Source organism: Tamandua tetradactyla, chromosome 10 (genome assembly GCF_023851605.1).
Source record: "Tamandua tetradactyla isolate mTamTet1 chromosome 10, mTamTet1.pri, whole genome shotgun sequence".
NCBI classification, from domain to species: domain Eukaryota; kingdom Metazoa; phylum Chordata; class Mammalia; order Pilosa; family Myrmecophagidae; genus Tamandua; species Tamandua tetradactyla.
The window spans coordinates 34193703-34221437 of NC_135336.1; the positions used below are offsets into that span (position 1 = coordinate 34193703).

The 27735-nt window shown below is 34.8% G+C and overlaps 1 protein-coding gene across 1 annotated transcript in view; it reads left to right on the forward strand.

Annotated features, from left to right (window-relative positions):
• ATG3 (autophagy related 3) overlaps nucleotides 1-27735 on the forward strand; it is a 36922-nt gene that overhangs the window by 4543 nt on the left and 4644 nt on the right. Inside the window, exons 3-10 of the mRNA XM_077118397.1 lie at nucleotides 2795-2844; nucleotides 5757-5827; nucleotides 7151-7258; nucleotides 10490-10539; nucleotides 22703-22790; nucleotides 25815-25849; nucleotides 26099-26254; nucleotides 27018-27145. Of these exons, the coding sequence (XP_076974512.1) occupies nucleotides 2795-2844; nucleotides 5757-5827; nucleotides 7151-7258; nucleotides 10490-10539; nucleotides 22703-22790; nucleotides 25815-25849; nucleotides 26099-26254; nucleotides 27018-27145 (686 nt within the window). The remainder of the gene's footprint in view (nucleotides 1-2794; nucleotides 2845-5756; nucleotides 5828-7150; nucleotides 7259-10489; nucleotides 10540-22702; nucleotides 22791-25814; nucleotides 25850-26098; nucleotides 26255-27017; nucleotides 27146-27735) is intronic.

Consider the following 27735-nt stretch of genomic DNA (forward strand, 5'->3'; position numbering starts at 1 on the left):
TATTGGTGGCTCAGTGGCAGTATTCTTGTTTACCATACCGGAGACCTGGGTTCGATTCCCGGAGCCTGCCCATGCCAAAAAAGAAAAGGTACTTATTTTAGAAAATAATAACTTCAAACTGCCACAAAAAACAAATGGTCCAGAATCTTCCTTTCTTCCCGAAGGATTTATGGTGCCTTGTTATCATGGACCAGTCATTTATCATTAAACTTAAATGGCCAATTGAGACAAACAGTTCTGAGACTGGTCTTCCACTGCTGAGTAATACCAGCGTAGCAGGTGTTATAGATAATATTCATTAAGTCTTCTCAGCTTTCTGGGCAGACTGGGTGACCTTGCCAGCCCAGCCGCCTTCTTATCCATTGCCTTGATGATACCCACAGCAACCGTCTGTCTCATATCACAAACAGCAAAATGACCAAGAGGAAAATAGAGAAGCTGTCAACACACATGGGCTTCCCAGGAACCATATCAGTGATGTCCAGCATCACACAGATTCCAAGAATTTGGGGCTGTCTTCCATTAGCTTGACTTTCACTGAAAACACTCATTGACAATAGAATTCATTTGTTTTGAAAGAAAATTTTTTTAAATGAGACATGTTATATGACCTGACTGCTGCTGTAAATTCCAAGACCCCAAGCCAGAGAATTAATCTTTCAGTTTTCATTGTGATAGAATCTCTTCAGTCCCAAATTCTGATGGATTTTAAGAATTCTGTGCTGAACTGATCTTTTATCTAAAATTGTCTATTTTTAGTGAACACATGTAATGATGTGTAAAGAACCGCTATGACCTGCTTTTAAACCCATTTTTCTACTTTCTCCTATTTTGACTTAGGCAAATCAGTAAGCGTTCATTTCCTTATCTTTAAAATGAGGGGTTTGGGGGTGGTGCGACGGTGGCTTAGTGGCCGAATTCTCGCCTATGCCGGAGACCCAGGTTCGATTCCCAGTGCCTGTCCATGGGAAAAAAACAAAAAACAAATTCTCTTCTTTGGGTGGACAACGGTGACTCAGTGACAGAATTCTTTCCTGCTATGTGGGAGACCCGGGTTTAATTCCCAGAACCTCCCCATGCCAAAAAAATAAAAAAGCTTGTGATTAGATCGATCAAAAAAGAGGAAGTGAATTTAAATGAGGGGTTTTGGACTAGATATTTTTTAAAGGACCCATTCTGTTTTAGGTTTCATGAGTTTAATACCTTGAGTGCCAAATAAAATTTAGTGTGGATCTTAAGGATATCTTTGACATTCTTGCCAAACAAACCTGTTATTTTAGACACAGCTCTTGAAACTAAGATTCTGAAATCAAGAGCAGAGATGAAAGTATGCTGTTCATTCTTCCTATCTTTGGTTTTATCCATCTCTTTAAGAGGGGACTAATTGTTAAATAGATTGTTAGAGCTAGACATTAAAGTCTGTGATCATTGGATTAAATCAGTTGTTTTAAAACTGATTAATCCTGTGTTTCGTTATTTATCGTCTTAGAATGACTAACAGGTGCACTTGATTTATGAATTTTCACCTTTTTAAACATCCAAGGCCAAACTAACGCACCTGGGTACCAAGCACATAATGGTGGAATAAAACACAATTCTAGGATTTATTTAGACTAGAATATGCTGAGAGGAGGAAAATGGGAAGGCACTGTTTGCTTTGGGTAAATACTCTATGTTTTGATCTGTTAATTTGTTTCTGGGCTTCTGGCTGCTGGAATGGAGCTGCTAAATCTTTTCTTATAAATTTCAAATATATTTTCTTAAATAAAAAGAGGTTATTCTTAGAGCTAGAGAATTTAACTCTGAAATTGTGTGTTTTTTATATATATGCTTTTCTCAAAAATCCATTAGAAGGTTAAAGATATTGTAATTTTGGCTATGTAATAAGCTTATGAGCACTAGGCAATTTTCAGTTAGAGCTGTTGTGAAACAGAAGTAATTGGGAAAGCATGTGTGCTTATTGCTTGAGTTGGAAGTTTGCAAATTATTTTTAACAGACTTTCATTTTCTGGTCTTAAGAATAAGGAAGATTTCTGTCTCGTAGCTAAGTTAGCTCCTGCCATGTAAACTGAAATTTTAAAAGGTTAAAGTGTTTCTCCAACTGTGTTGATTTTTCTGGAGAAAAACAAAAACTTGTAGAATGTGCAACATCAGAAAATGGAAAATTTGTTAGCAGATTCAAATTCTTAATTATCTAGATGATTGCAAAGTCATTCCAAAAAGCTGCTTTTTCCTCATTGTTTGGCACTGCATTTCTCTCTGTTGTTGATTCCCATAATTGTGTGTCAAAAAAAGCTTTCAAAATTGGACATTACCTAAATTAAAAGAGAATAAAAAGAGGAAGAAGAAACATGTACTGTGATTTAACAAGCTAGCCTTATCTATGTATATTTAGTAACTTCATTCAGAGGCTTTCATTGAGTTTTCAACCAATAGAGCTTCTCTACATTTTATTTATCCACAAAATGGTTATTGACATTGTAAATCCTGTAAAATTAACTTTATTTATTTCATATTACTGTAATGGTTTTAGCATCTAGTGAGAAAAGTTAGATTAAAAAAAAATAGCACCGAACATTTTTTTCCATCTAAAATCATTTTGAATTTTATAGTTTTAATAATCAAAGATAAATCTTAATACACAGGTAGAGCAGGAGTGTTGTCTGCATTTTAACTTGATATCTGATGCCAAGGCTGTGTAGGGTGATCACTTTGGTAATTTGCCACTTTACACTGAATGATATTCAATTTTGCTTTTTCCCCTTCTTTTATATTCCTTCTAAATCCTGGATAGTTTGTGGCAGCAGGAGATCACTTAGTCCACCACTGTCCAACATGGCAATGGTAAGTAATCTTGAGTGAAGAATAGAAAAGTAAACAGCTATGGTTTCAAATACGACAATTTGGAAAATGGCTTACTATATGAAAAGTGGCTAGAATGACCACTATAGTCCTGTTCTAATCAATTTTTATTAAATGGTATGCCAGCATTACTCAAAGTGAAAATGCAGGAAGAAAAATTAGGTGTTATATCTATTTTGTTTTGTTCCATTAGTAGAAAAAAATGGACTTTTTTGAGGTCAATGCCTTGACTTCCTTTATTAGTATTTTCTTTATTTATAGTGCCTATGCTTGATCTTATGGTTGCTTTTAAAAAAATAATGTTCAAGAGCTTAATAAATTTGATTGGTTCATTTTTCAGATTAAGAAATACTTAACTTTTAAAAAAATGTTTTAGATGCTGCATAAAGTGACTAATAAATGCAGAAAGATTTTGAGTATATTCTTTAAGACATAAGGCACGAACATTTTCTCGTAAGTTTCAAAAGTGTGCTCCCTCTTTAGGAATTAGCTCAAAAATTAAAAGGTTTGTGATACTGATTAAGATTTTAACTGCAAATCTGTTCATAATATGTGAGTTAAATTTTTATTTTCTTCATTACTTTTCTGTTAATTACAAAAGGAATTTAAGTAACTTAGCAGTTCTCATATAACAATTTTTTAAAAGAAATGTGATTTAATTAATTTCAAGTACTAATGATAAATGGCCTGCTAGTAGTTGAAAAATTGATCTCAGTACCTTGAGAACTTTTTTAATTAGACTAGAATAGTTTGGAAATATCACATTTGGATATAAGTGCTTCAGTACCTGAGGTATTATGTTCCTTAGTTATTTATTTTTTACTTAATAACACTTTTTCAGTTGTAGTTCAGATGTACAATTTTTAATTGGAGAGAGGTGGTTCTAGACTTTAAAAAGTTCTAATAAAACTGTTTTAAACCAGAGTTGGACCTCTTTTCCATTTATGGTCTATCTCTTTCCCTTAATGCTTATATTTAGCATATACCCAAGGCAAATGTCATTGCCTTTTATCAGTTGTTTGTTATCTTCTAGATCACTGTTTCTTATGTATCCAAGAGGCCAAAATGTCAGCTTCATTTATTTTTGTGTTTTTTTTTCTCCTACATGTATTTCTGTTCTGTGTTTAAAATTGAGCTCATATCATAGAAGCTCTCCTCTCTTAAATTGTTTTTCCTATTCTGAGTTATCTGTTAGAAACATATCTAGCTGCCATGTGGGAGACCTGGGTTTGATTCCTGGTCGGTGCACTTCCCCCTGGTCCATACACTTCCCCCCAAACAAACAAATAAGCAAAACAAATTCAACAAGTGGTGCTGCAATAACGGGATACTTACATGGGAAAATAATGAAATGTGACCCCACCATCCAGCATATGAAAACAAAAATCTAGCTAAGCTCTAATATATAATTTATATTTCAAGTCAAATAGGTATATAAAATTTAACATAATGTTTTGTAAAATGAACTAATTTAGGATTTTCTCCAATATGATAGAAAATGCAGTTTTCTTATTCACATTACTTTGTTCACAGCACTTAATTGTCTAATTTGTTTAAGCATTCATTTTGTAGCATTACTACAGGGGTTTATATATATGAGCAAAATCTTTTAGCAAAATTTGGTAGTTTAGCAAATTTTGGTATTCCAACCATCACAAATGGTAATTTAAAACTCAGTAGTATTGTACTCCAGGGTCCACACTTCTGGCTGAATTGCTGGGACCAAAGTTACAATCCATTTTAAATCAGTGCTAGAAATAAATTATTGCTATGCTCTATATTCATATGTAGAAATGCTATGCTCTATATTCATATGTAGAAATGCCATCGTGCCCTTATTGAGTGTTCTTCCCTCAGAACTTCTGGTCTTGCATGATCTTGTTGGATTTGACCCTGTGGAATGGTTTAGAAAGGCCTGGAGGGTTGCCAGATGATATTAAGGGGCATTTCCTGGCTTTATCTTGTGCTTCAAAACCAGTGGTTTGATCTTTAGACTGAAGCTTGAGCAGCAGAGCTCTAAATTTATGCTCATATGTTTGTGACATTTATCTAATTCCACCCCAGCTCTGGCCAGTTCCAGTAGAGAACCCACAGAAGAATCTTTGAAATATTCTTAATGTTAACTTCTGAGTAGCTCAGAAAAGTCAGAAGTGTTATAATTGAGGGAGAAGTATTTAAGAGCAAAAACTCCGGTCATTTGACTGGAGTCTGGTCCTTCTGATTTTGTGAGCCTGGGCAGATTGACCTCTTTAAGCTTTATCTATAAAATGGGAATATTAATATTCTTTTAAAGTTATAAGTATTAAATGAAAATAATGTGTGTAAAGTTCTAAGTCCTTTACTATAAGTACCCATACAAGTTTGTTTTTAATCATTCTTAGCATTATCTTGTAATTCAAAGAATTTCTTATCTCTTAGTTGCAATTTTAATACAACAGTAGAAACAGGGATCTTGCCAACAACCTACTTCTTTATGGAATGTTATGCTGCTTTTTTCTTGCCTCTTTGGTTTCAAAATATGCAGGACTTCACAATTAAAAATATGAATGAGATTTTACAAAGGGGTATAAGTCCACTAAGGGGTAACAGTTTCTTTTTGTTGAGAGACAAATTTAACAGTTGCTTAATAGTTCTGTATTTTATCCTTTCTGTTTAATATTTAATCTAAATCTCTTAAATTTATCAGCATCTCTTAGTAAACTTCACTTATGATACATGAGTTGTGCTTTTACCCTGATGTGTGTTCGTGAGCCAATCACTTAATGGCATCCTTCCCAAACCAGCCCTAAAACTATTTTCTTAGGCATATGGATTATGTAGTTTTGAGATTTATATGTGACATCTTCTGTATTATCCTTTAAAATTTTTTTTTGGTGTTTTCACTGTTTCTAAAGGGCTGCAGGGGAAGAATTGAAAGTGAAGGCATACCTACCAGCAGGCAAACAATTTTTGGTGACCAAAAATGGTAAGAATTACGTTACATATGTATGTGTATGTATGTGTGTATGTATATATGTATAGTAAATTTTGCACACTTGTATTTTCAAAAACCTTAGGACTTAACTCAGTTTAATTTGTGTTGAAAATTGTGCTTACAGTTTCTCACAGATGGAAATTTGGAAATTTTATTAAGCTCTGGGTTTTTTATTGCTGAAGTTTTTTTTATCCCTTTTACTTAAGTTTTATCTCTTTTTCCTTTTTTGTTATTTTCTTTTTGCCCAAAAGATGTGATTGTCAAGATGTGGAAGAAGAGGGCTGTAAGCAAAGTTTGGCTTCTAATTGGAGTTTTGTTTTTGTTGCAGTTTACTTTATAATCAGTCTTTTTAGCTATTGACTTTCATCTTCTTTAGACTTAAATGTTTGGTGAAAAATGAAATTGGTACTGCTTTTTATATATAAAAGCTTAAAGATTTTTTTATACATTGTCAATGAAAGATTGCTTATTTATGCAGAAAGTGCTTTTGAAACAGGTAGTAGTTTATGAAGTTAACTTTTAAAACAACACCAAAGGCTCTAATAGTCCCTATTTACTCACATAACAATACATTGGTTTCTGTTCACCTGTAACTACAATAGGCAAAGGAAAATAATTCATACAGAACATTTTTTTCTTTCTCATAAGCGTATTTTTTATCAGGATTGGTAATTTATACCCTGCTTTGTAAAAAAGAATCAGGAGATTAATGGCGTTTGTTGACCCTTTGTCATAATTTTTTTCTATATCAGTATTATGAATTGACGCAACTGCAAATGAAAAACTTGGCACCAATATTGTATGAGGGAGTAAAATTTAGTAGCTCTTATCTGTTATGAATAACTGGAAATTAAATAAGAATTATGAAATTCATACTGAAATTTAACTTAGCCATTCAAAGTGGAGGTCACCTCTACCACCCTTGAGTCTGACAGGTGGTGCCTCCACTCTCTGAGAGTAAAGCTATTAAATTAAGGTATTATTATTCATAAGTCTGAAGTTGAATAATGGTACCTCTGGCTTCATCCCACTATTCTTCATCAACTATCAGGGTAAAAGAATGTATAGGCTATTTTCAGTAGAGCCCTTTCTAGCTCTTACAGAACTATTTAGGGAAAGATAATGTGGTCCAATAATTATGTATGTATGGGCTGAGTGTGACTTATATTAATCACTATAATTAGAGGTGAAATACAATATTCACAGAATAGTTTGATGATTAAATTTTTATGGAATAAAACTTTATGAAGAACATAAAGTTTCCACTGCTTTGCAGATTATGTGCTAGTAACTGCAGTTGCATTGTTTTTATAGTGCCTTGCTACAAAAGGTGTAAACAGATGGAATATTCAGATGAATTGGAAGCTATCATTGAAGAAGATGATGGTGATGGGGGATGGGTAGATACCTATCATAACACAGGTAAGAAGAGATTAGAATGCCATATACGCAATTTAAATTATTTTAAACTTAATTACAACTTTTTTTTTCCTTGACCAAAACAGAAAAGAGGACACATAAGGCACATTTTTGTCACTACTAAGCTTTTATCTGAAAAACAGCAGGAGGACAAATTGGGAGAAAAGGAAAAATGCCCTTAGGGTATAACACATTTCTATAGTACTTGCTGCTTCAGTTGCAATTTGAAAACAACATCCTTATTATTTTTTTGTGTGTTGGAAAAGAGAGAGAGAAAGAAAGAGCCCAATCATATATACATATAGAATGCTTTACTTTAGAATCCCTTGCTTACATAAGTCATTCAGCTGCTGAATTATGAGTTCCTTGAGGACAGAAACCATACCATATTCATATTAATTTAACCAGTGTGTATAAAATACTACCTGGCATTTAAAAGCATTTAATAATTATTTGTTGAATTATTATTAAAAGAGAATCTAAGGAGCATAAGCTCCATGAAAATAGAGAGTCATTGAATCCTCAGGATCTATCATAGTGTCTGAGACAGAGGTTGTTCAATAAATATTTGTTAAACAAGTTGACTGAATTTAAGCCTTTCACAAATGTATATTTTCATAAGTTTAGAATTCTGAATACATTTTTTCACTGTTAAGTCCTAAGACCCTAATTTTTACACCATATTTATGTCGTGATGGAACTGTATAGTATTATATGTAGCTATAGCTAACTATCATTTATGACTTAGTTTTAATCAAGAATGTGTTTTGAGTTTAAATGCAGGCTAGTGAAAGCACATTTTCTTCCTCTAAGTCCTAGAGACTAGGAGGTATGTCCTCAACAGTAGCTATAAAGCATTGTTTTTAGATGTTGAACCTCTTGACATTTTGGGCCAGATAACGTTTGTCATGTGGGGCTTTCCTTTGCACCGTGGAATGTTTGATAGTGTATCTGGCCTCTGCCCACTAGAAGCCAGTGATGACAACCAAAAATGTCTCCAGTCATTGCTGAATGTCGGATAAAATTGCTGCCCCTAGTTTAGACCCACTTCAATAAAGGAAAGGCTGAGTAATCTGTACAGGAAAAAGTACATCTTTAAGTCAGTTTCTGAATAAGAGACACTGCCATTTATTTCCTTATGAAGGTATAAGCACAGATACAGTACAGTACTTCCTCTGTGTTTTCATGGAACTTGGTCTCCTTGATCTAAAACCTGTTTGCTCCTTAATGAGTTGAGTATTGTTATTTCAAGGCCTATAGGAAATACCTGATCGAGCAGTTTTTAAAAATTGTTTCAGAAATCATCGCATTCCCTTCACTAAGTAGTATTTTCAGACTTCTTCCTTTTTTACCTCTGCTCTTTCCAAAATCTTTTGGCTTCTCTGCTTCAATTTTCCCTTGTCTAGAAGGTGTGAATAGCACATCTGTAATAAATTGTTTACCGATAAGAGCCATTGGTTACAGGACTATGTTTCCAATGTCTCATTAATGAATTACTTTGTTGTCTAGTTGTATTCTCTTCCATAGTCATTATCCCAAAATCCAGGTGCATATTTACAAAGCAGTCATCACAAAGATAAGTAGGTGTTAGTATAAGTTTTGGTATAACCTAAATCTAATTCAGAAATTGAACTAAATTAAGAAAATGTTTGCCGTGTTAATAGGGGTCAAGTAACACCATTTTCCTACAAGAAACCAACATAGTATTATACTGAAGTTAATTTTATGTACAAATTTTTACTCTCTCATAAAGAGAGATACCCTTAGAATTGTAGATTTGAACTATTTTCTAATTTAGGATAAAGCAGTTCTTCCAGTTGACTTGCAAGGCTAGGTGCTTGATTGCTCCTTATTCAGCTTCATCCCCTTGCTTCACCCCTGTTGCTCTTCTCCTGGTCATCATTTTTTTTCCTGCTTTAGCCCTTGAAATTATTACCTTTGCTAGAGTAATTGGAGCTTTCCTTTCTTTGCCAGTTGTGTCCTACTTTTAGAAGAGTCTGGTTAAGATGAAATATTGCTATGCTATTTTTTGACAAATTGAAAGGGTTCATTTTCTTTTTTTCTACGTACAGGTTTCAGAAATCATTTTGTAATGTCAATACAGTATGTTAGCATTTGGGTTTTACTGTTGCAAAGTATTTATACAATAATTTCTAGAAAATTATATGAGGTTAAAAACTTTTTGCTAGAGCTGTGGATTGTGACATTTTCCATTTGTGACAAAAGTGTGTAGTCATTCTTTCCTTCAGATATATTAAACAGATGTATCAAAGATGTAGAAGATGAACATAGGAGCTGAGTGTATTTTGTATTTAGGTTTGTTTTGTTATTTGTTTTGTTTTTAGTAATTTTAGCTACTATTGTTTTATTGTATTTCCCATTCTTGTTAAGCCATCTGATTGAGAACACTGACAGGTATTTTCAATTAGAAATATTACCCAGCTGATGGTCCTGCTGCCTTCTGTTTAACACCTTCATTGAGACAACTAGGATTCAAGGTATTTGCTCAAAAAGCTGAAGTGAGACTGCATTGAATCAAAAGTCAGCAGTTATGTTTGATTACTAATTTCTTCATTAAACTGGCATTGGAATTCATTTTACCTTTCTAGAGACTTCATTTCTTTCTAAGGAGAAATTATTACCCTAACTGCTTCATGGAATAGTGTTTGTAAGGATTAAATGAGATGTAGAAATATTTAGTAAAGTAGAAAGCCTCTTATAAATGTGAAATGGTTTTATTACCTCAGGATGTTTTAGATATGTGAAGCAATACTTGACTGGGAAGTTTTGTGCAGGCTTAAGTTAAATGTAAATATGGGTCATCTGATCTGTTAATCTGTTCATTTTCTGAGAATAAATGTGTATTTTGATAACATCTTAAGAAAAGTAAATAAAAGTAAAGGAGGGTGGTGCAACGGTGGCTCAGTGGCAGAATTCTCATTTGCCATGCTAGAGACACGGGTTCGATTCCCGGAGCCTGCCCATGCAAAAAAAAAAAAAAAACAGTAAATGAGGAATGATAACCATGACAAAATAGTAGATTGGTAGGTTTCCAATTAATAGGAGAGGTGCCTTTAGAGTTAATTCTCTTAGAATTCATTTGTAAAACTGCTACTGTTTGCCTCCTCATTTCAGAGAAATTGAGAATTCAGATAAATTTTTAGTGTTTTCTTATTTCTTTAATCTGGTAAATGGAAGTGTTTGTTTTATTTCTTTCTGCTGAATGTTTAACAGGTATTTCAGGAATAACAGAAGCAGTTAAGGAGATTACACTGGAAAGCAAGGTACTGGTTAATTGTATTTCTAAATTCAATGACCTGTTTATTGCTAATACATGTATTTTTAAGATCATCTATATATTTCTTATCCAAACTCTGTTGTTTATCAACCTATAACTTCAAGCAATTTCTACTCCCCAACCCCCCTTTTTGTTTCTAAATTATTTTTGCATCATGTATTTTTTATTAATTAAAAAAATAACAACAAACAAAACATTAAGATATCATTCCATTCTACATATACAATCAGTAATTCTTAATATCATCACATAGTTGCATATTCATCATTTCTTAGAACATTTGCATCGATTTAGAAAAAGAAATAAAAAGACAACAGAAAAAGAAATAAAACGATAACAGAGAAAAAAAAGATTATACATACCATACCCCTTACCCCTCGCTTTCATTTACCGCTAGCATTTCAAACTAAATTTATTTTAACATTTGTTCCCCCTATTATTTATTTATTTATTTTGAATTTATTAAAATTTATTTATTAATTAAAAAAATAAAATACAACTTACATAATTAGTAATTCACAATATCATCACTTAGTTGCATATTCATCATTTCTTAGAACATTTGCATCAATTTAGAAAAAGAAATAAAATGATAACAGAGAAAAAAAAGTTCTACATACCATACCCCTTACCCCTCTCTGTCATTGATCACTAGCATTTAAACTAAATTTATTTTAGTATTTGTTCCCCCTATTATTTATTTTTATTCCATATGTTCTCCTTTGTTGACAAGGTAGATAAAAGGAGCATCAGACACAAGGTTTTCACAATCACACAGTCACATTGTGACAGCTGTATCATTATTTAATCATCCTCAAGAAACATGGCTACTGGAACACAGCTCTACATTTTCGGGCAGTTCCCTCCAGCCTCTCCATAACATCTTGAATAACAAGATGATATCTACTTGATGCATAAGAGTAACCTCCAGGATAACCTCTCCACTCTGTTTGGAATCTCTCAGCCATTGACACTTTGTCTCATTTCCCTCTTCCCCCTTTTGGTGGAGAAGGTTCTCTCAATCCATTGATGCTAAGTCTCAGCTCATTCTAGGGTTTTTCTCAATCCCTTAATACTGAGTCTCCGTTCATTCCAAGATCTCTGTCCCACGTTGCCAGGAAGGTCCACACCCCTGGGAATAATGTCCCATGTAGAGAAGGGTAGGGTGGTGAGACTGCTCGTAGTGTTGACTGGAGAGAGAGGCCACATCTGAGCAACAAAAGAGACTCTCTTGGGGGTGACTCTTAGGCCTAAATTTTAAGTAGACTTGACCTATCCTTTGTGGGGTTAGGTTTCATATGAACAAACCCCAAGACTAGGGGCTCAGCCTATAGCTTTGGTTGTCCATACTGCTTGTGAGAATATCAAGAATTCAACTTGGGGAAAGTTGAATTTTTCCCCGCTCTCACCATTCCCCGAAGGGGGCTTGCAAATACTTTTCCACTCACTGATCAAATCACTCTGAGATTCATCGGGGCATCACTCTGGACAAACCAACAAAATCTCATGTCCTACCTGAGATTCCAAGTACTTACAACTTTCAGTCAAACTATCTACATAAGTTATATTAGGAAATGCTCTAGTCAAAATATAAATTTTGTAACAAACATTTTTTGCTTTAGGCTCACACATAACGTGACATTTAAAAATATTAATTACCATCTATTTTCAGCACCCTGCAGTAATGACATTCCTTTGTTCTTCCTCATGCAAAGACATTTTTAAAATTTGTACATTGTACATTTCACTATTATTATACACTATAGGCATTCCTAGATTATACCATCTTGATCTTTAACATCTATCTTTCTTTCTGATTTCATTTATGTTCCCAGCCTTCTTCCCTCTATCATTCTCACATGCAGCTTCATTCAGTGTTTTAACATAATTATATTACAGTTAGGTAGTATTGTGCTGTCCATTTCTGAGTTTTTGTATCCAGTCCTGTTGCAGAGTCTGCATCCCTTCACAACCCCCCTTTTCTTTTTTTTTTCTCATTTAATTTTTTTATTTTAAAATTTTTTAGAGCAAGTAGGTAAGAAATTTAAGTGCAGAGAAAGGAGCATGGGGGCACTCTTGCAAGTAAAGAAAGATAGAGGGTGGGAGGTCTCAGATGGAGGGCAAGATGCCTCATTTGATTTTTTTTTATTAATTAAAGAAAAAAAAATTAACGCAACATTTAGAAATCATTCCATTCTACATATGCAATCAGTAATTCTTAACGTCATCACATAGATGCATGATCATTTCTTAGTACATTTGCATCGATTTAGGAAAAGAACTAGCAAAACAACAGAAAAAGATATAGAATGTTAATATAGAGAAAAAAATAAAAATAATAATAATAGTTAAAAAAAAAGAAAAGGAAAAAGAAAAAAAAAGACACAAACAAACAGACAAACAAAAAAAAACCTATAGCTCAGATACAGCTTCAGTGTTTTAACATGATTACTTTACATTTAGGTATTATTGTGCTGTCCATTTTTGAGTTTTGGTATCTAGTCCTGTTGCACAGTCTGTATCCCTTCAGCTCCAATTACCCATTATCTTACCCTGTTTCTAACTCCTGCTGAACTCTGTTACCAATGACATATTCCAAGTTTATTCTCGAATGTCGGTTCACATCAGTGGGACCATACAGTATTTGTCCTTTAGTTATTGGCTAGACTCACTCAGCATAATGTTCTCTAGGTCCATCCATGTTATTACATGCTTCATAAGTTTATTCTGTCTTAAAGCTGCATAATATTCCATCGTATGTATATACCACAGTTTGTTTAGCCACTCGTCTGTTGATGGACATTTTGGCTGTTTCCATCTCTTTGCAATTGTAAATAATGCTGCTATAAACATTGGTGTGCAAATGTCCGTTTGTATCTTTGCCCTTCAGTCCTTTGAGTAGATACCTAGCAATGGTATTGCTGGGTTGTATGGCAATTCTATATTCAGTTTTTTGAGGAACCGCCAAACTGCCTTCCACAGTGGTTGCACCATTTGACATTCCCACCAACAGTGAATAAGTGTGCCTCTTTCTCCGCATCCTCTCCAGCACTTGTCATTTTCTGTTTTGTTGATAATGGCCATTCTGGTGGGTGTGAGATGATATCTCATTGTGGTTTTGATTTGCATTTCTCTAATGGCCAGGGACATTGAGCATCTCTTCATGTGCCTTTTGGCCATTTGTGTTTCCTCTTCTGGTAGGAAAGTCTTTTTCCCATTTTGTAATTGGGTTGATTGTCTTTTTGTTGTTGAGTTGGACAATCTCTTTATAAATTCTGGATACTAGACCTTTATCTGATATGTCGTTTCCAAATGTTGTCTCCCATTGTGTAGGCTGTCTTTCTACTTTCTTGATGAAGTTCTTTGATGCACAAAACTGTTTAATTTTGAGGAGCTCCCATTTATTTATTTCTTTCTTCAGTGCTCTTGCTTTAGGTTTAAGGTCCATAAAACCGCCTCCAATTGTAAGATTCATAAGATATCTCCCTACATTTTCCTCTAACTGTTTTATGGTCTTAGACCTAATGTTTAGATCTTTGATCCATTTTGAGTTAACTTTTGTATAGGGTGTGAGATACGGGTCCTCTTTCATTCTTTTGCATATGGATATCCAGTTCTCTAGGCACCATTTATTGAAGAGACTTTTCTGTCCCAGGTGAATTGGCTTGACTGCCTTATCAAAGATCAAATGTCCATAGATGAGAGGGTCTATATCTGAGCACTCTATTCAATTCCATTGGTCGATCTATCTATTTTTACGCCAGTATCATGCTGTTTTGACCACTGTGGCTTCATAATATGCCTTAAAGTCTGGCAGCGTGAGACCTCCAGCTTCGTTTTTTTTCCTCAAGATGTTTTTAACAATTCGGGGCACCCTGCCCTTCCAGATAAATTTGCTTATTGGTTTTTCTATTTCTGAAAAGTAAGTTGTTGGGATTTTGATTGGTATTGCATTGAATCTGTAAATCAATTTAGGTAGAATTGACATCTTAACTATATTTAGTCTTCCAATCCATGAACACGGTATGCCCTTCCATCTATTTTGGTCGTCTGTGATTTCTTTTAACAGTTTCTTGTAGTTTTCTTTGTATAGACTTTTGTCTCTTTAGTTAAATTTATTCCTAAGTATTTTATTCTTTTAGTTGCAATTGTAAACGGAATTCGTTTCTTGATTTCCCCCTCAGCTTGTTCATTGCTAGTGTATAGAAACGCTACAGATTTTTGAATGTTGATCTTGTAACCTACTACTTTGCTGTACTCATTTATTATCTCTAGTAGTTTTGTTGTGGATTTTTCCGGGTTTTCGACGTATAGTATCATATTGTCTGCAAACAGTGATAGTTTTACTTCTTCCTTTCCAATTTTGATGCCTTGTATTTCTTTTTCTTGTCTAATTGCTCTGGCTAGAACCTCCAACATGATGTTGAATAATAGTGGTGATAATGGACATCCTTGTCTTGTTCCTGATCTTAGGGGGAAAGTTTTCAATTTTTCCCCATTGAGGATGATATTAGCTGTGGATTTTTCATATATTTCCTCTATCATTTTAAGGAAGTTCCCTTGTATTCCTATCTTTTGAAGTGTTTTCAACAGGAAAGGATGTTGAATCTTGTCAAATGCCTTCTTTGCATCAATTGAGATGATCATGTGATTTTTCTGCTTTGATTTGTTGATATGGTGTATTACATTAATTGATATTCTTATGTTGAACCATCCTTGCATACCTGGGATGAATCCTACTTGGTCATGATGTATAATTCTTTTAATGTGTTGTTGGATTTGATTTGCTAGAATTTTGTTGCGGATTTTTGCATCTATATTCATTAGAGAGATTGGTCTGTAGTTTTCTTTTTTTGTAATATCTTTGCCTGGTTTTGGTATGAGGGTGATGTTGGCTTCATAGAATGAATTAGGTAGCTTTCCCTCTACTTTGATTTTTTTGAAGATTTTGAGGAGCGTTGGTACTAATTCTTTCTGGAATGTTTGATAGAATTCACATATGAAGCCGTCTGGTCCTGGACTTTTCTTTTTAGGAAGCTTTTGAATAACTGATTCAATTTCTTTGCTTGTGATTGGTTTGTTGAGGTCATCTATTTCTTCTTGAGTCAAAGTTGGTTGTTCATGTCTTTCCAGGAACCTGTCCATTTCATCTAAATTGTTGTATTTATTAGCGTAAAGTTGTTCATAGTATCCTGTTATTACCTCCTTTATTTCTGTGAGGTCAGTGGTTATGTCTCCTCTTCCATTTCTGATCTTATTTATTTGCATCCTCTCTCTTCTTCTTTTTGTCAATCTTGTTAAGGGGCCATCAATCTTATTGATTTTCTCTATTGTTTTCAATTTCATTTATGTCTGCTCTAATCTTTGTTATTTCTTTCCTTTTGCTTGCTTTGGGGTTAGTTTGCTGTTCTTTCTCCAGTTCTTCCAAGTGGACAGTTAATTCCTGCATTTTTGCCTTTTCTTCTTTTCTGATATAGGCATTTAGGGCAATAAATTTCCCTCTTAGCACTGCCTTTGGTGCGTCCCATAGGTTTTGATATGTTGTGTTTTCGTTTTCATTCGCCTCAAGGTATTTACTAATTTCTCTTGCAATTTCTTCTCTGACCCACTCATTGTTTAAGAGTGTGTTGTTCAGTCTCCACGTATTTGTGAATTTTCTGGCACTCCGCCTATTATTGATTTCCAGTTTCATTCCTTTATGATCCGAGAAAGTGTTGTGTATGATTTCAATCTTTTTTTAAATTTGTTAAGACTTGCTTTGTGACCCAGCATATGGTCTATCTTTGAGAATGATCCATGAGCACTTGAGAAAAAGGTGTATCCTGCTGTTGTGGGGTGTAATGTCCTATAAATGTCTGTTAAGTCTAGCTCATTTATAGTAATATTCAGATTCTCTATTTCTTTATTGATCCTCTGTCTAGATGTTCTGTCCATTGATGAGAGTGGTGAATTGAAGTCTCCAACTATTATGGTATATGTGTCTATTTCCCTTTTCAGTGTTTGCAGTGTATTCCTCACGTATTTTGGGGCATTCTGGTTCGGTGCATAAATATTTATGATTGTTATGTCTTCTTGTTTAATTGTTCCTTTTATTAGTAGATAGTGTCCTTCTTTGTCTCTTTTAACTGTTTTACATTTGAAGTCTAATTTGTTGGATATTAGTATAGCCACTCCTGCTCTTTTCTGGTTGTTATTTGCATGAAATAGCTTTTCCCAACCTTTCACTTTCAACCTATGTTTATCTTTGGGTCTAAGATGTGTTTCCTGTGGACAGCATATAGAAGGATCCTGCTTTTTAATCCATTCTGCCAGTCTATGTCTTTTGATTGGGGAATTCAGTCCATTAACATTTAGTGTTATTACTGTTTGGATAATATTTTCCTCTACCATTTTGCCTTTTGTATTATGTACATCATATCTGATTTTCCTTCTTTCTACACTCTTCTCCATACCTCTCTCTTCTGTCTTTTCATATCTGACTCTAGTGCTCTCTTTAGTATTTCTTGCAGAGCTGGTCTCTTGGTCACAAATTCTCTCAGTGAATTTTTGTCTGAGAATGTTTTAATTTCTCCCTCATTTTTGAAGGACAATTTTGCTGGATATAGGAGTCTTGGTTGGCAGTTTTTCTCTTTTAGTAATTTAAATATATCATCCCACTGTCTTCTAGCTTCCATGGTTTCTGCTGAGAAATCTACACATAGTCTTATTGGGTTTCCCTTGTATGTGATGGATTGTTTTTCTCTTGCTGCTTTCAAGATCCTCTCTTTCTCTTTGACCTCTGACATTCTCACTAGTTAAGTGTCTTGGAGAACGCCTATTTGGGTCTAATCTCTTTGGGGTGCGCTGCACTTCTTGAATCTGTAATTTTAGGTCTTTCATGAGAGTTGGGAAATTTTCAGCACTTCTTGGATCTGTAATTTTAGGTCTTTCATGAGAGTTGGGAAATTTTCAGTGATGATTTCTTCCATTAGTTTTTCTCCTCCTTTTCCCTTCTCTTCTCCTTCTGGGACACCCACAACACGTATATTTGTGCGCTTCATATTGTCATTCAATTTCCTGATCCCCTGTTCAAATTTTTCCATTCTTTTCCCTATAGTTTCTGTTTCTTTTTGGAATTCAGATGTTCCATCCTCCAATTCACTAATTCTAGCTTCTGTCTCTTTAAATCTTCCATTGTAGGTATGCATTGTTTTTTCCATCTTTTCTACTTTGTCCTTCACTCCCATAAGTTCTGTGATTTGTTTTTTCAGTTTTTCTATTTCTTCTTTTTGTTCAGCCCATGTCTTCTTCATGTCCTCCCTCAATTTGGTTTTTGAAGAGGTTTTCTATTTCTGTTCGTATATTCAGCATTAGTTGTCTCAGCTCCTGTATCTCATTTGAACTATTGGTTTATTCCTTTGACTGGGCCATATCTTCAATTTTCTGAGCGTGATTCGTCATCTTCTGCTGGCGTCTGGGCATTTAATCAGATTTCCCTGGGTGTGGGACCCAGCAGGTTGAAAGATTTTTCTGTGAAATCTCTGAGCTCTGTTTTTCTTATCCTGCCCAGTAGGTGGCGCTCGTGGCGCTCATCTGTCTGCAGGTCCCACCAGTAAAAGATGCTGTGGCTCCTTTAACTTTGGAAAACTCTCGCTGTAGGGGGGGGGGTCGCCAGGCGAAGCGGCTTGGGGGAGTGCCAATCCGAATCTCCCAGCCGGCCCCGGGATCCGCACGCAGGGACGGTCGCCGGCCTCCGCGGCTTGGGGGAGCGCCCGTCCAAATTTCCCAGCCGGCCCGGGGCGCCAAGCGTGGTGGGGGGGCACCAGCCTCTGCGGCTTGGGGGAGCGCCTGTCCAAATTTCCCAGCCGGCCTGGGGCACCAAGCGTGGTGTGGGTGCGCCAGCTGCCGCGGCTTGAGGAAATGCCTATCCACTGTTCCCAGCCAGACCGGCAAGCCATGTGTTTGAAAGGGACCCTGGTCGCCTTTCTCCGCGGCTTGAGGATCTCCAATCCAATTCTCCCAGCTGCTCTGGGAGTCTGTGTGGGGAGGGGGCGGGCGCCAGCCACCGCGGCCTGAGGGGACCGCCTGTCCAATTCTTCTAGACGGCCCGGGAACGAGGGAGGGAGGGACTCCGGCTGCCTGCCGCCCCTACCCGAGGAAGCCCGCTCCCCAAGGCGCTCTCACCGGAGCGGGTTCTCCCAGCCGGTCAGCCGTTCCAGAATGGGGTACGCTGTCCTCTTCGTCTCTGTCGTGGCTCCGGGAGCTGTCCTGTATCGTTTCCACCTCCGTAGTAGCTGTTCTGGAGGAGGAACCAAGACCCGTGCGTCTTACTAAGCCGCCATCTTCTCCGGAAGTCCTCTTTTTTTTTTTTTTTAATTAATTAAAAAAAAATTAACTAACAAAACATTTAGAAATCATTCCATTCTACATATACAATCAGTAATTCTTAATATCATCACATAGTTGCATATTCATCATTTCTTAGTACATTTGCATCGATTTAGAAAAAGAAATAAAAAGACAACAGAAAAAGAAATAAAACGATAATAGAAAAAAAAAACTATACGTACCATACCCCTTACCCCTCGCCTTCACCTACCACTATTACAAACTGAATTTATTTTAACATCTGTTCCCCCTGTTATTTATTTTTATTCCATATGTTCTACTCTTCTGTTGATATAGTAGCTAAAAGGAGCATCAGACATAAGGTTTTCACATTCACAGAGTCTCATTGTGAAAGCTATATCATTGTTCAATCATCATCAGGAAACATGGCTACTGGAACACAGCACTACATTTTCAGGCAATTCCCTCCAGCCTCTCCACTACGTCTTGAACAACAAGGTGATATCTACTTGATGCATAAGAGTAACCTCCAGGATAACCTCTCTACTCTGTTTGGAATCTCTCAGCCATTGACACTTTGCTTCGTTATACTCTTCCCCCTTTTGGTCGAGAAGGTTCTCTCAGTCTCTTGATGTTAATTCTCAGCTCATTCCAGGATCTTTGTCCCACATTGCCAGGAAGGTCCACACCCCTGGGAGTCATGTCCCACGCAGAGAAGGGGAGGGTGGTGAGAATGCTCATCATATTGGCTGGAGAGAGAGGCCACATCTGAGCAACAAAAGAGGCTCTCTTGGGGGTGACTCTTAGGCCTAAATTTTAAGTAGACTTGACCTATCTTTTGTGGGGTTAAGTTTCATGTGAACGAACCCCCAGTTCATGTGAACTGGGGGCTCAGCCTATAACTTTGGTTGTCCACACTGCTTGTGAGAATATCAAGAATTCCACTTGGGGAGGTTGGATTTCTCCCCACTCTCACCATTTCCCGAAAGGGGCTTGCAAATACTTTTCCAGTCACTGATCAAATCATTCTGGGATTCAGTGGGGTATCACTCTGGACAAACCAACAAAAACTCATGTGTTACCTGAGATTCCAAGTACTTATGACATTCAATCAGACTATCTACATTAGTTATATTAGGAAATGCTCTAGTCAAAATCTAAATTTTGTAACAAATAAACATTTTTTGCTTTAGTCTCACACATAATGTGGCATTTTAAAATATTAGATATCTAATTTCAGCACCCTGCAATAATGACAATCCTTTGTTCTTCCTCATGTAAAAACATTTTTAAAATTTGTACATTGTGCATTTCACTATTATTATACACTCTAGGCATTCCTAGATTATACCATCTCGATCTTTAACATCTATCTTTCTTTCTGATTACATTTATGTCCCCAGCCCTCCTCCCTCTATCATTCTCACATGCAGCTTCATTCAATACAACCCCCCTTTTCTTTATCAACATATCAAAATACCACTTCACCTTACCCTTATTTTCCTTAAACTGTCATATGACTAGGAAAAACATGTTTTAGATTGTAACTAGTAAAAACTGCCAAATTTCACTAATTGAGAAGACTTCAAACTCCTATGCTAAGTTAAAAGAAATGGATTTTTGCTTTTAAACAAATATAGTTCCTAATGTATAAATGTAAGTTTGGGGAAGTTTATCCACCTGTTGATCAGTGATTGTTAATAATACAATATTAATGTTTAAAATTTGTAGTTTAAAATTGTCTTAAACGATTTAATCATTCTCCTAGTATTTTTTTAAATCACCAGTTTTGTTTCTGAAAATTCAAATTTAACTTTACATTAGCGTGGTTCAAAATTATGACATTTTAAATAAGTGGGTGCTAAATAAGTTAATTTTATTTATATAACTCATTGTGGGAGGGAGGGCAAAATACATAATTGAGTGGAATTTTTGTGCTTAGAAGTTTTCACTTAATTCAGGCTGTATACAGTATATTAGCTTTTCAGTCCTAAAGAGAACAATTAGAGTTTTCTTATTTTTACGTAGTTTGAAATGATACAAAAAAGAATACAACATGCCTTCACCCTTATCTTTTTAAAATTGCTTTGTTAACAGACTTGTCTCTTATATGATAGAATATTTGGACAGAATAGTTGTATTTGTCTTGTCCTTATGGAATAATTACTACAACACTTATTTAGTTTAAGATATTCTTTGTGTTTTTTTGTCATTTATCTTTCAAGATTGATAAATGGGGCTTAATAGAAAGTGCTAGAAACTAAAACACTAAAAAAAAAAATTTTTTTTTTTTTTTTTTTTCTTACATGGGCAGGCTTCAGGAATTGAACCCGGGCCTCTGGCATAGCAGACAAGAATTCTGCCACTGAGCCACTGTTTTGCCACCCGGTTTGTTTTTTCTTTACTGTAGAATTTTATACTTGCTAGGGATTAAAGTTCAGTTCATTGGCCTGATAATTCAACTTTTGCAGTTCCACTTTTTGGAGAGTCTGAATGGTTAAGGAGAAATTACACGAATGGTTTTGCTACCTTTGAAGCTTTTATTATTTACTCTGGCAATTATTTTTGTTTTGTGGCTGATTTCCATAAGCCTCTCATTTAACCTCTTTCATATTTATGTCATGCTGAGAACATCATTTCATAGCTTCAAACTTCAGTAATGATAAAATAGCAAAGTAGTGTGGACAGCAGTTTTGATAACATTTATGGTATTTCTTTCAAGAATTTTCAGTAAATGTAATAATGGTTAATATGGTACTTAGCATCCCACTAAACATTGTCATGTCTTATAGAAGGATGATGACTTAGAATAATTTACAACTAGAATAATCTTTCATGTCATTTTCTATTTAATGTAGATATTTGTTATTTATAGTAAATTAATGCTTGAAATACTTGCCATCCAGACCTAAGTATTATCTTTGTTGTTGAATTCTGCTCTATGTCTGTTGTATCACGTATGAATATCACCAAAATGATTAAGTGAGATTTTCCTTAATGATCAGTGTATTGATACTGGCTCATCTAATAATTACACAGACACTGATAATCTTTCTTACATGGTTTCACATTTTGAGTCTAATAATGAAGCATAGGATTTAAGTTTCTCGTAGTAAATAGAATTATCCATAAGTAAAATTGCAAACTAGATGAAATTTGATATCCTGTTTACTGACTTATTATATATTGCTTAAAATTTTCAGGATATTAATTTTGTAACAGGGTTGACCATGTGTTAGACCTTTCATTGATTAGCATTATTTTTTTCATTGTAGAACAAATATAGTTAAGAAATTGAATGGAAATCCTATGTGCTGTAATAACTCTAAGATCTGATACCTTTTGTTTAATTCAGCCAGGATATTATTAATGAATTACAATAGGGTTTGGTTTGTAATTTATAATAATGAATTTATTTTCATTTACAAATGAGTTGTGATTTATAAATACACCTTTTTCCTTAAAATTGTAGTGTGCTAGTTAAAATACTTTGAACTGAATTTCTGATACTGAGTTGGGTAGCTAAAAATATTTTTTGTTTTATTAGATGTATAGCTGGCAACAATTTTAAGTGATCTTGAATGACTCTTGGTGCTCCTATGCTCCAGTGAGATTCTTATATTTTTAGTCATAGTCAGCATACTGTGTTTAATGACAGGTTTATGGATCTGTCATCTCCACTGGGTTATGAGTTTCTTGAGGACAAGAATTGTTTTATCACTCTTATTTTCACAGTGGTTAGCATTGTCCTGGCACATAGGTGTTCACTGCTTAAACTAATGAACATATTTAAATGACTTTAAATGTGATTTATTTTAAAGGACAGTATAAAATCCCAAGATTGCTCAGTATTTTGTGAGGAGGAAGAAGAAGAAGAAGAAGAGGAAGGAGAAGCTGCTGATATGGAAGGTATTGGTCGTCTAGATTTGCTTTAATCACACCCGTATGTAGATTTGGGAATATTTGTAATTCATGGGGAATTAAAAATTCTACTCCATTGGGTTCTAAATATGACCAGTTAGCAACCTAGAAAGGAGGATTTTGCTTAGTGCAAATGTAATTACTACAAAATTTATCTTGTTATTGGACTCTTCTTCTTTACCTAGAGCATAACCTTAACAGCATTATTGCACTAGGATAATTATTAGTCATCCTTTTTAATGCTGGATAAAGCTGCAGGTATACAGATTCTTAAGTTAATTATCTTAAACTAATTATTTCAGAGCAGAAAAAGAGTTACTCACATGGTTTTATATTTTCTTTCTCCTTTTAATTTCATCTTTCTGCTAAAACCTGAATATAGTAATTCTTAATCGACCTTTTCAAATGATACAGAATCTCTTCACAGTACCCTGTTTCTGAAATGCCCTCAGAAGTCTTCTAGTTAGAAGTCACTGCATTAGTGAACATCATTAAAAAAAAAAAATTGAGACCCAATATACTAGGAGAACAGGAGCATATGGCTATTAAAAACATCTTATTTCATTAGCAAGATAATCTTTAATACATATGGATCCTCAGATATTTAAAAATAAGTAAAGAAATTACTGTCACCAGGATGATCTCTCTTTTAAATCCAGTGTATCTTCTGTCATACTTCTCCCCTCTGCTTCCTTTGAGTCTGTTAACTACTTTTTTTCCCTTCCTTAGTTACTGTGGCACCAGGTTTTCCTTTCTCTCTTTGACTGTTTCTTCTCAGTTTTCCTCTAGGACTCTTTTTTCTTCTACCCAGTTCTTAAATGTTACTGTTTCCTGGGGTTTCATTTTTTCTAATCACTCTCTACCTTCCCAAATAGATTTTATCTGTTCTCATGGCTTCTGTACTGGTATACTGTAGTCTGGCATGAAAAAAAAGAACAGTGTATAAATTACATCAGATTCTCTGAAAGTTTAAATATGAAATTATATGGCATGTGAGTTAGAGGAAAAAGAAAGAGAATATGAAAAAAGAAAGAGGACAGGCATTGGAAACTGTAAGGTGACTACCTGAAATATATAGAATTAAGAAGGAAATGGAGATGGATTTATTTAATGCATAAATAGAAGATGCCACCAATTAGAGTTGAAGCACCGTGACAGTAAGTAGTAGACAAATGGTTATAATGAGAGGGTGTTAGCATAGTCTAATTGCCAGGGTAGTCTTGATTCAAAGTACCTTTCAGTACTTCCCAAATTACTTTTGGTCTCCATCAGACCTTCTTTATCTGTTCCTACATTCTAGTGAGATTCTTGTCCTTATTTCTGTGGTAAATTCCCATTCCTTGAAGAAGTAAGAGTGAGTTACTGTAACCAAAATTGCTCATAACCTCACATACCATCTGTAACGGGTAGTTAATTGCTGCTCATTTAGTCAAGAAATACTTATTGAGCGATATAATGTGTGTGTTAGGTACTGTTCTCTGTGCTGGATCTGAAGCAATAGGCATGATCTTGTGGAGCTTACATTCTAATTAGGGGAGTGAAAAAAAATAGAAAAGCAAAAATATATACTGTATTAGATGTTTGTAAGTGTTATGGAGAAAAATAAAGGAAAGTAAGGGGTAAGGAAGTCTTGGAGTGAGAAAGAGTGTTAACAGTTTTTACATAGGTTGATCAAGAAAGGCCTCATTGAGAATATGCCATTTGAGTAAAGCCCCGGAAGAAGTAAGCAAGCTATTCCAAAGGTCCTGAGGTGGGAGCATGGATGGCTTACGTAAAATACTGTAAAGAGGCTCCTATGTCTAGTGTAATGAGGGGAAACTAATTAAGGGTAGAGTCAGAGGTAAACCAGGGATCATGTAGGGCCCTAGCTTCAGTCCAGAGTGAGTTGAGAAGTCATTAGAGGATTTTCCTAAGTAGAGAAATGATAGTTTAACATTTTAACTGGCTCACTCAAATAGTGTGTTGAGAATAGACTGAAGGGGGAAAGGGAGAATGGTTAGAAGCCTGTCTTAATAATCTAGGCAGGAAATATTGGTGACTTGGGTTGAGTGGTAAGATTGGAAGCAGCGAGAAATAGAATTCTGGACGTATTTTTGAGATTAGGGCTAAAGGGATTTGATGCTCTGTTGACTGGGATGTGAGAGTCAGAGAAGTCAAATGTGACTCCAAGGTTGTTAACATGAGCATCTAGAAAATATCATTAACTGAAATGGGGAAAATTATAGGACTGAACAGATTTAGAAAGGGAATCAGTAGCTCAGGTTTAGACCTGTGACATTTGCGGTGCCCATTAGTGATTCAAGTGGAGACAAAAAGTAATCAATTAGATATCTAGATCTGCAGTCAGGAAATACATTTGGGCATCATTAACTTGTAGATGGTATTTAAAGCCATAGAGACAAGATGAAATCATTGATGGAGTAAGTATGAATAGAGAAGAGACAGATCCAAGAATTGAGCCCTTAGTTACAGCAGTATTAAAAAAATGTAGAGGAGATGGAGTGGAACCAGTACAGGAGATAGTGAAAGACTAGCTAGTGAGATCAGAGGAAAACCAGAAAAATAATGCTAACTTTAAAAGCCAAGAAAAGAAAGTGTTCTGAGGAGGATGGAGAAAATCATGGCAGATATTGCTGAGACATCAATTAAGATGAAGACTGAAAATTTCCCACTGGACTCAGCAAAGAGGAGAGGTTTAATGGAGACTTTAATGAGCAAATTTTATCCCATTACGCAAATAGCCTTATATTCACTGTGGAGTCACTAAGGATTCCTCTGTGTCATTATGCCATTTGGTATTATTAATAGATTGTAGCATAGACTAAGCCTTAAGCATGCTGACTTTCTGTGACTTTTGTCATGTAAATTAGATGCTGCTTTGGAAGTATAGAATTGGTGCATGTCTATTCAGTGTCTTCAGTTAAAAACAGAAGCAAAATCCAGCTTTTCAAGAATTCCTAAACTAGTATATAATTTTCTTAAATTTGATTAATTTTTTGTTTTTTATGACAGAATATGAAGAGAGTGGATTGTTGGAAACAGATGAGGTTTGTAAATTGTTTTCTTTAAATACTTTTAATGAATGAACTTGAACCTGGGGATTAGTGTTCTTAATATTTTGATTTTCAAAAAAATTTATGTTTACATGGGTTAATAAAATTTTCGCTTTGAGTTTTAAGTTACATTTGCTTTTGAGATAAAAAACAAAATATAATGTGGGAAAAATGAGTTTTCTAGGGTATCATATTCATACTGATTTTAATCATTGTAAATTTTTCTCCATTATTCTGTGCCAGGCTACCCTAGACACAAGGAAAATAGTAGAAGCTTGTAAAGCTAAAACTGATGTTGGAGGTGAAGATGCTATTTTGCAAACCAGGACTTATGACCTTTACATCACATATGATAAATATTACCAAACTCCACGACTGTGGTTGTTTGGCTATGATGAGGTAAAAATAAAAGGAAATATTTTTTAAAATAAATTCTTTAAGTTGTTGGATTTGATTTCTTCATTATGTACAGAGCTATATATTGTGGTCTTTTAAGTTTTAGAAATCATGTCTTCCAATTTTATGATTAATAGTAAACTTGATTGTTATTTTAAAGAAACTGAATTATTCACTGTGACAATAAATATAATTGAAACAAGTAATCTGTTACATATTCATTCTTTGCCTCTGAATTTATCTTTTCAAAATCTGATGGAAATTGAACTGGTTTGTTGCATTAATTTTGTTTGGGATTATATATCCATTGGCATATATAGGCATTTTGTGTCATATGTATTTTATTTTCCTTAAGACAACCTTTTTCATTCATCCATGTAATTGAAATATAACTAACTTGTTTATCCTGTCATTCTTATAACTGTAAGTGGGATAAAGAAAATAAAACAAAATAGGCCTAAAGAGATGAATTAGAAATTCATAAGGTATATTGGCAACCACTAACTTGCCTTTTAGTGGAATCTTTACTGCATTAAATGGTGGTTGATATCACATACCCTGGAGGAGTGCAGACCTCACCCCAGCACTCCTTGATACAAATGAATTCTAAACTTGCCAAATTGTCTCATGATTCTATTATAAATAGTCTGAAATTCAAAATTGCAAGTGATTGGAGTGGATGTAGGGGATAAATATATTATAAACATTGAGATTCATGCTAGCCATTTTTAAACAGTAATTTCAAAGCATGTTTTTATGCTTTCAGCAAAGGCAGCCTCTAACAGTTGAGCACATGTATGAAGACATCAGTCAAGATCATGTGAAGAAAACAGTGACCATTGAAAATCACCCTCATCTTCCTCCACCTCCAATGTGTTCAGTCCACCCGTGCAGGTGTGTGGGTGTGTGTGTGTGTGTGTATGTGATGTCCACTTCAGGGATTTAGTACTTAATAAGTTAATATAATTTTCTTTCGTCTTTCTTAGAAATGTTCTTGTGTTTGATTAAATATATAAGAAAAAGGAAGGGGAAGGGAGAACTTACCAATATATTTTAAATTTATTACATTAAGAATACTCTGTGTGTATGTTAAGCCGTGAAATAGAGTTTGTGATTTTATGTACCCCCGTTTTTGGCTCCAAGGATAATACAGAGATCCTGTTTTAGATTCAGAATTACTCATCATTTGGATATGGTCCATTCTAGTATACATGTATCTTTTTGTGAATGTAAAATATAAAGATGACCGTGTACTTTTTTCTTTGTAATAAATTTATCTCCTGTTTATTGGTTAGTGAAGGGTAATACAGTATGAATCGTTTTTTTACTTTATTCTTCATTTGTGAGGTTTTGTCTATTTTGTCTAATCAAATGCATTTTATAATTTGTTCTCTCCTAAATTTTGTCTTCATAGACTGATTCTGTCAGAAATGGTCTAGTTCTTTGTTGAGGGAGGATACAGGAAGAAAGATAGAAAACAGGAA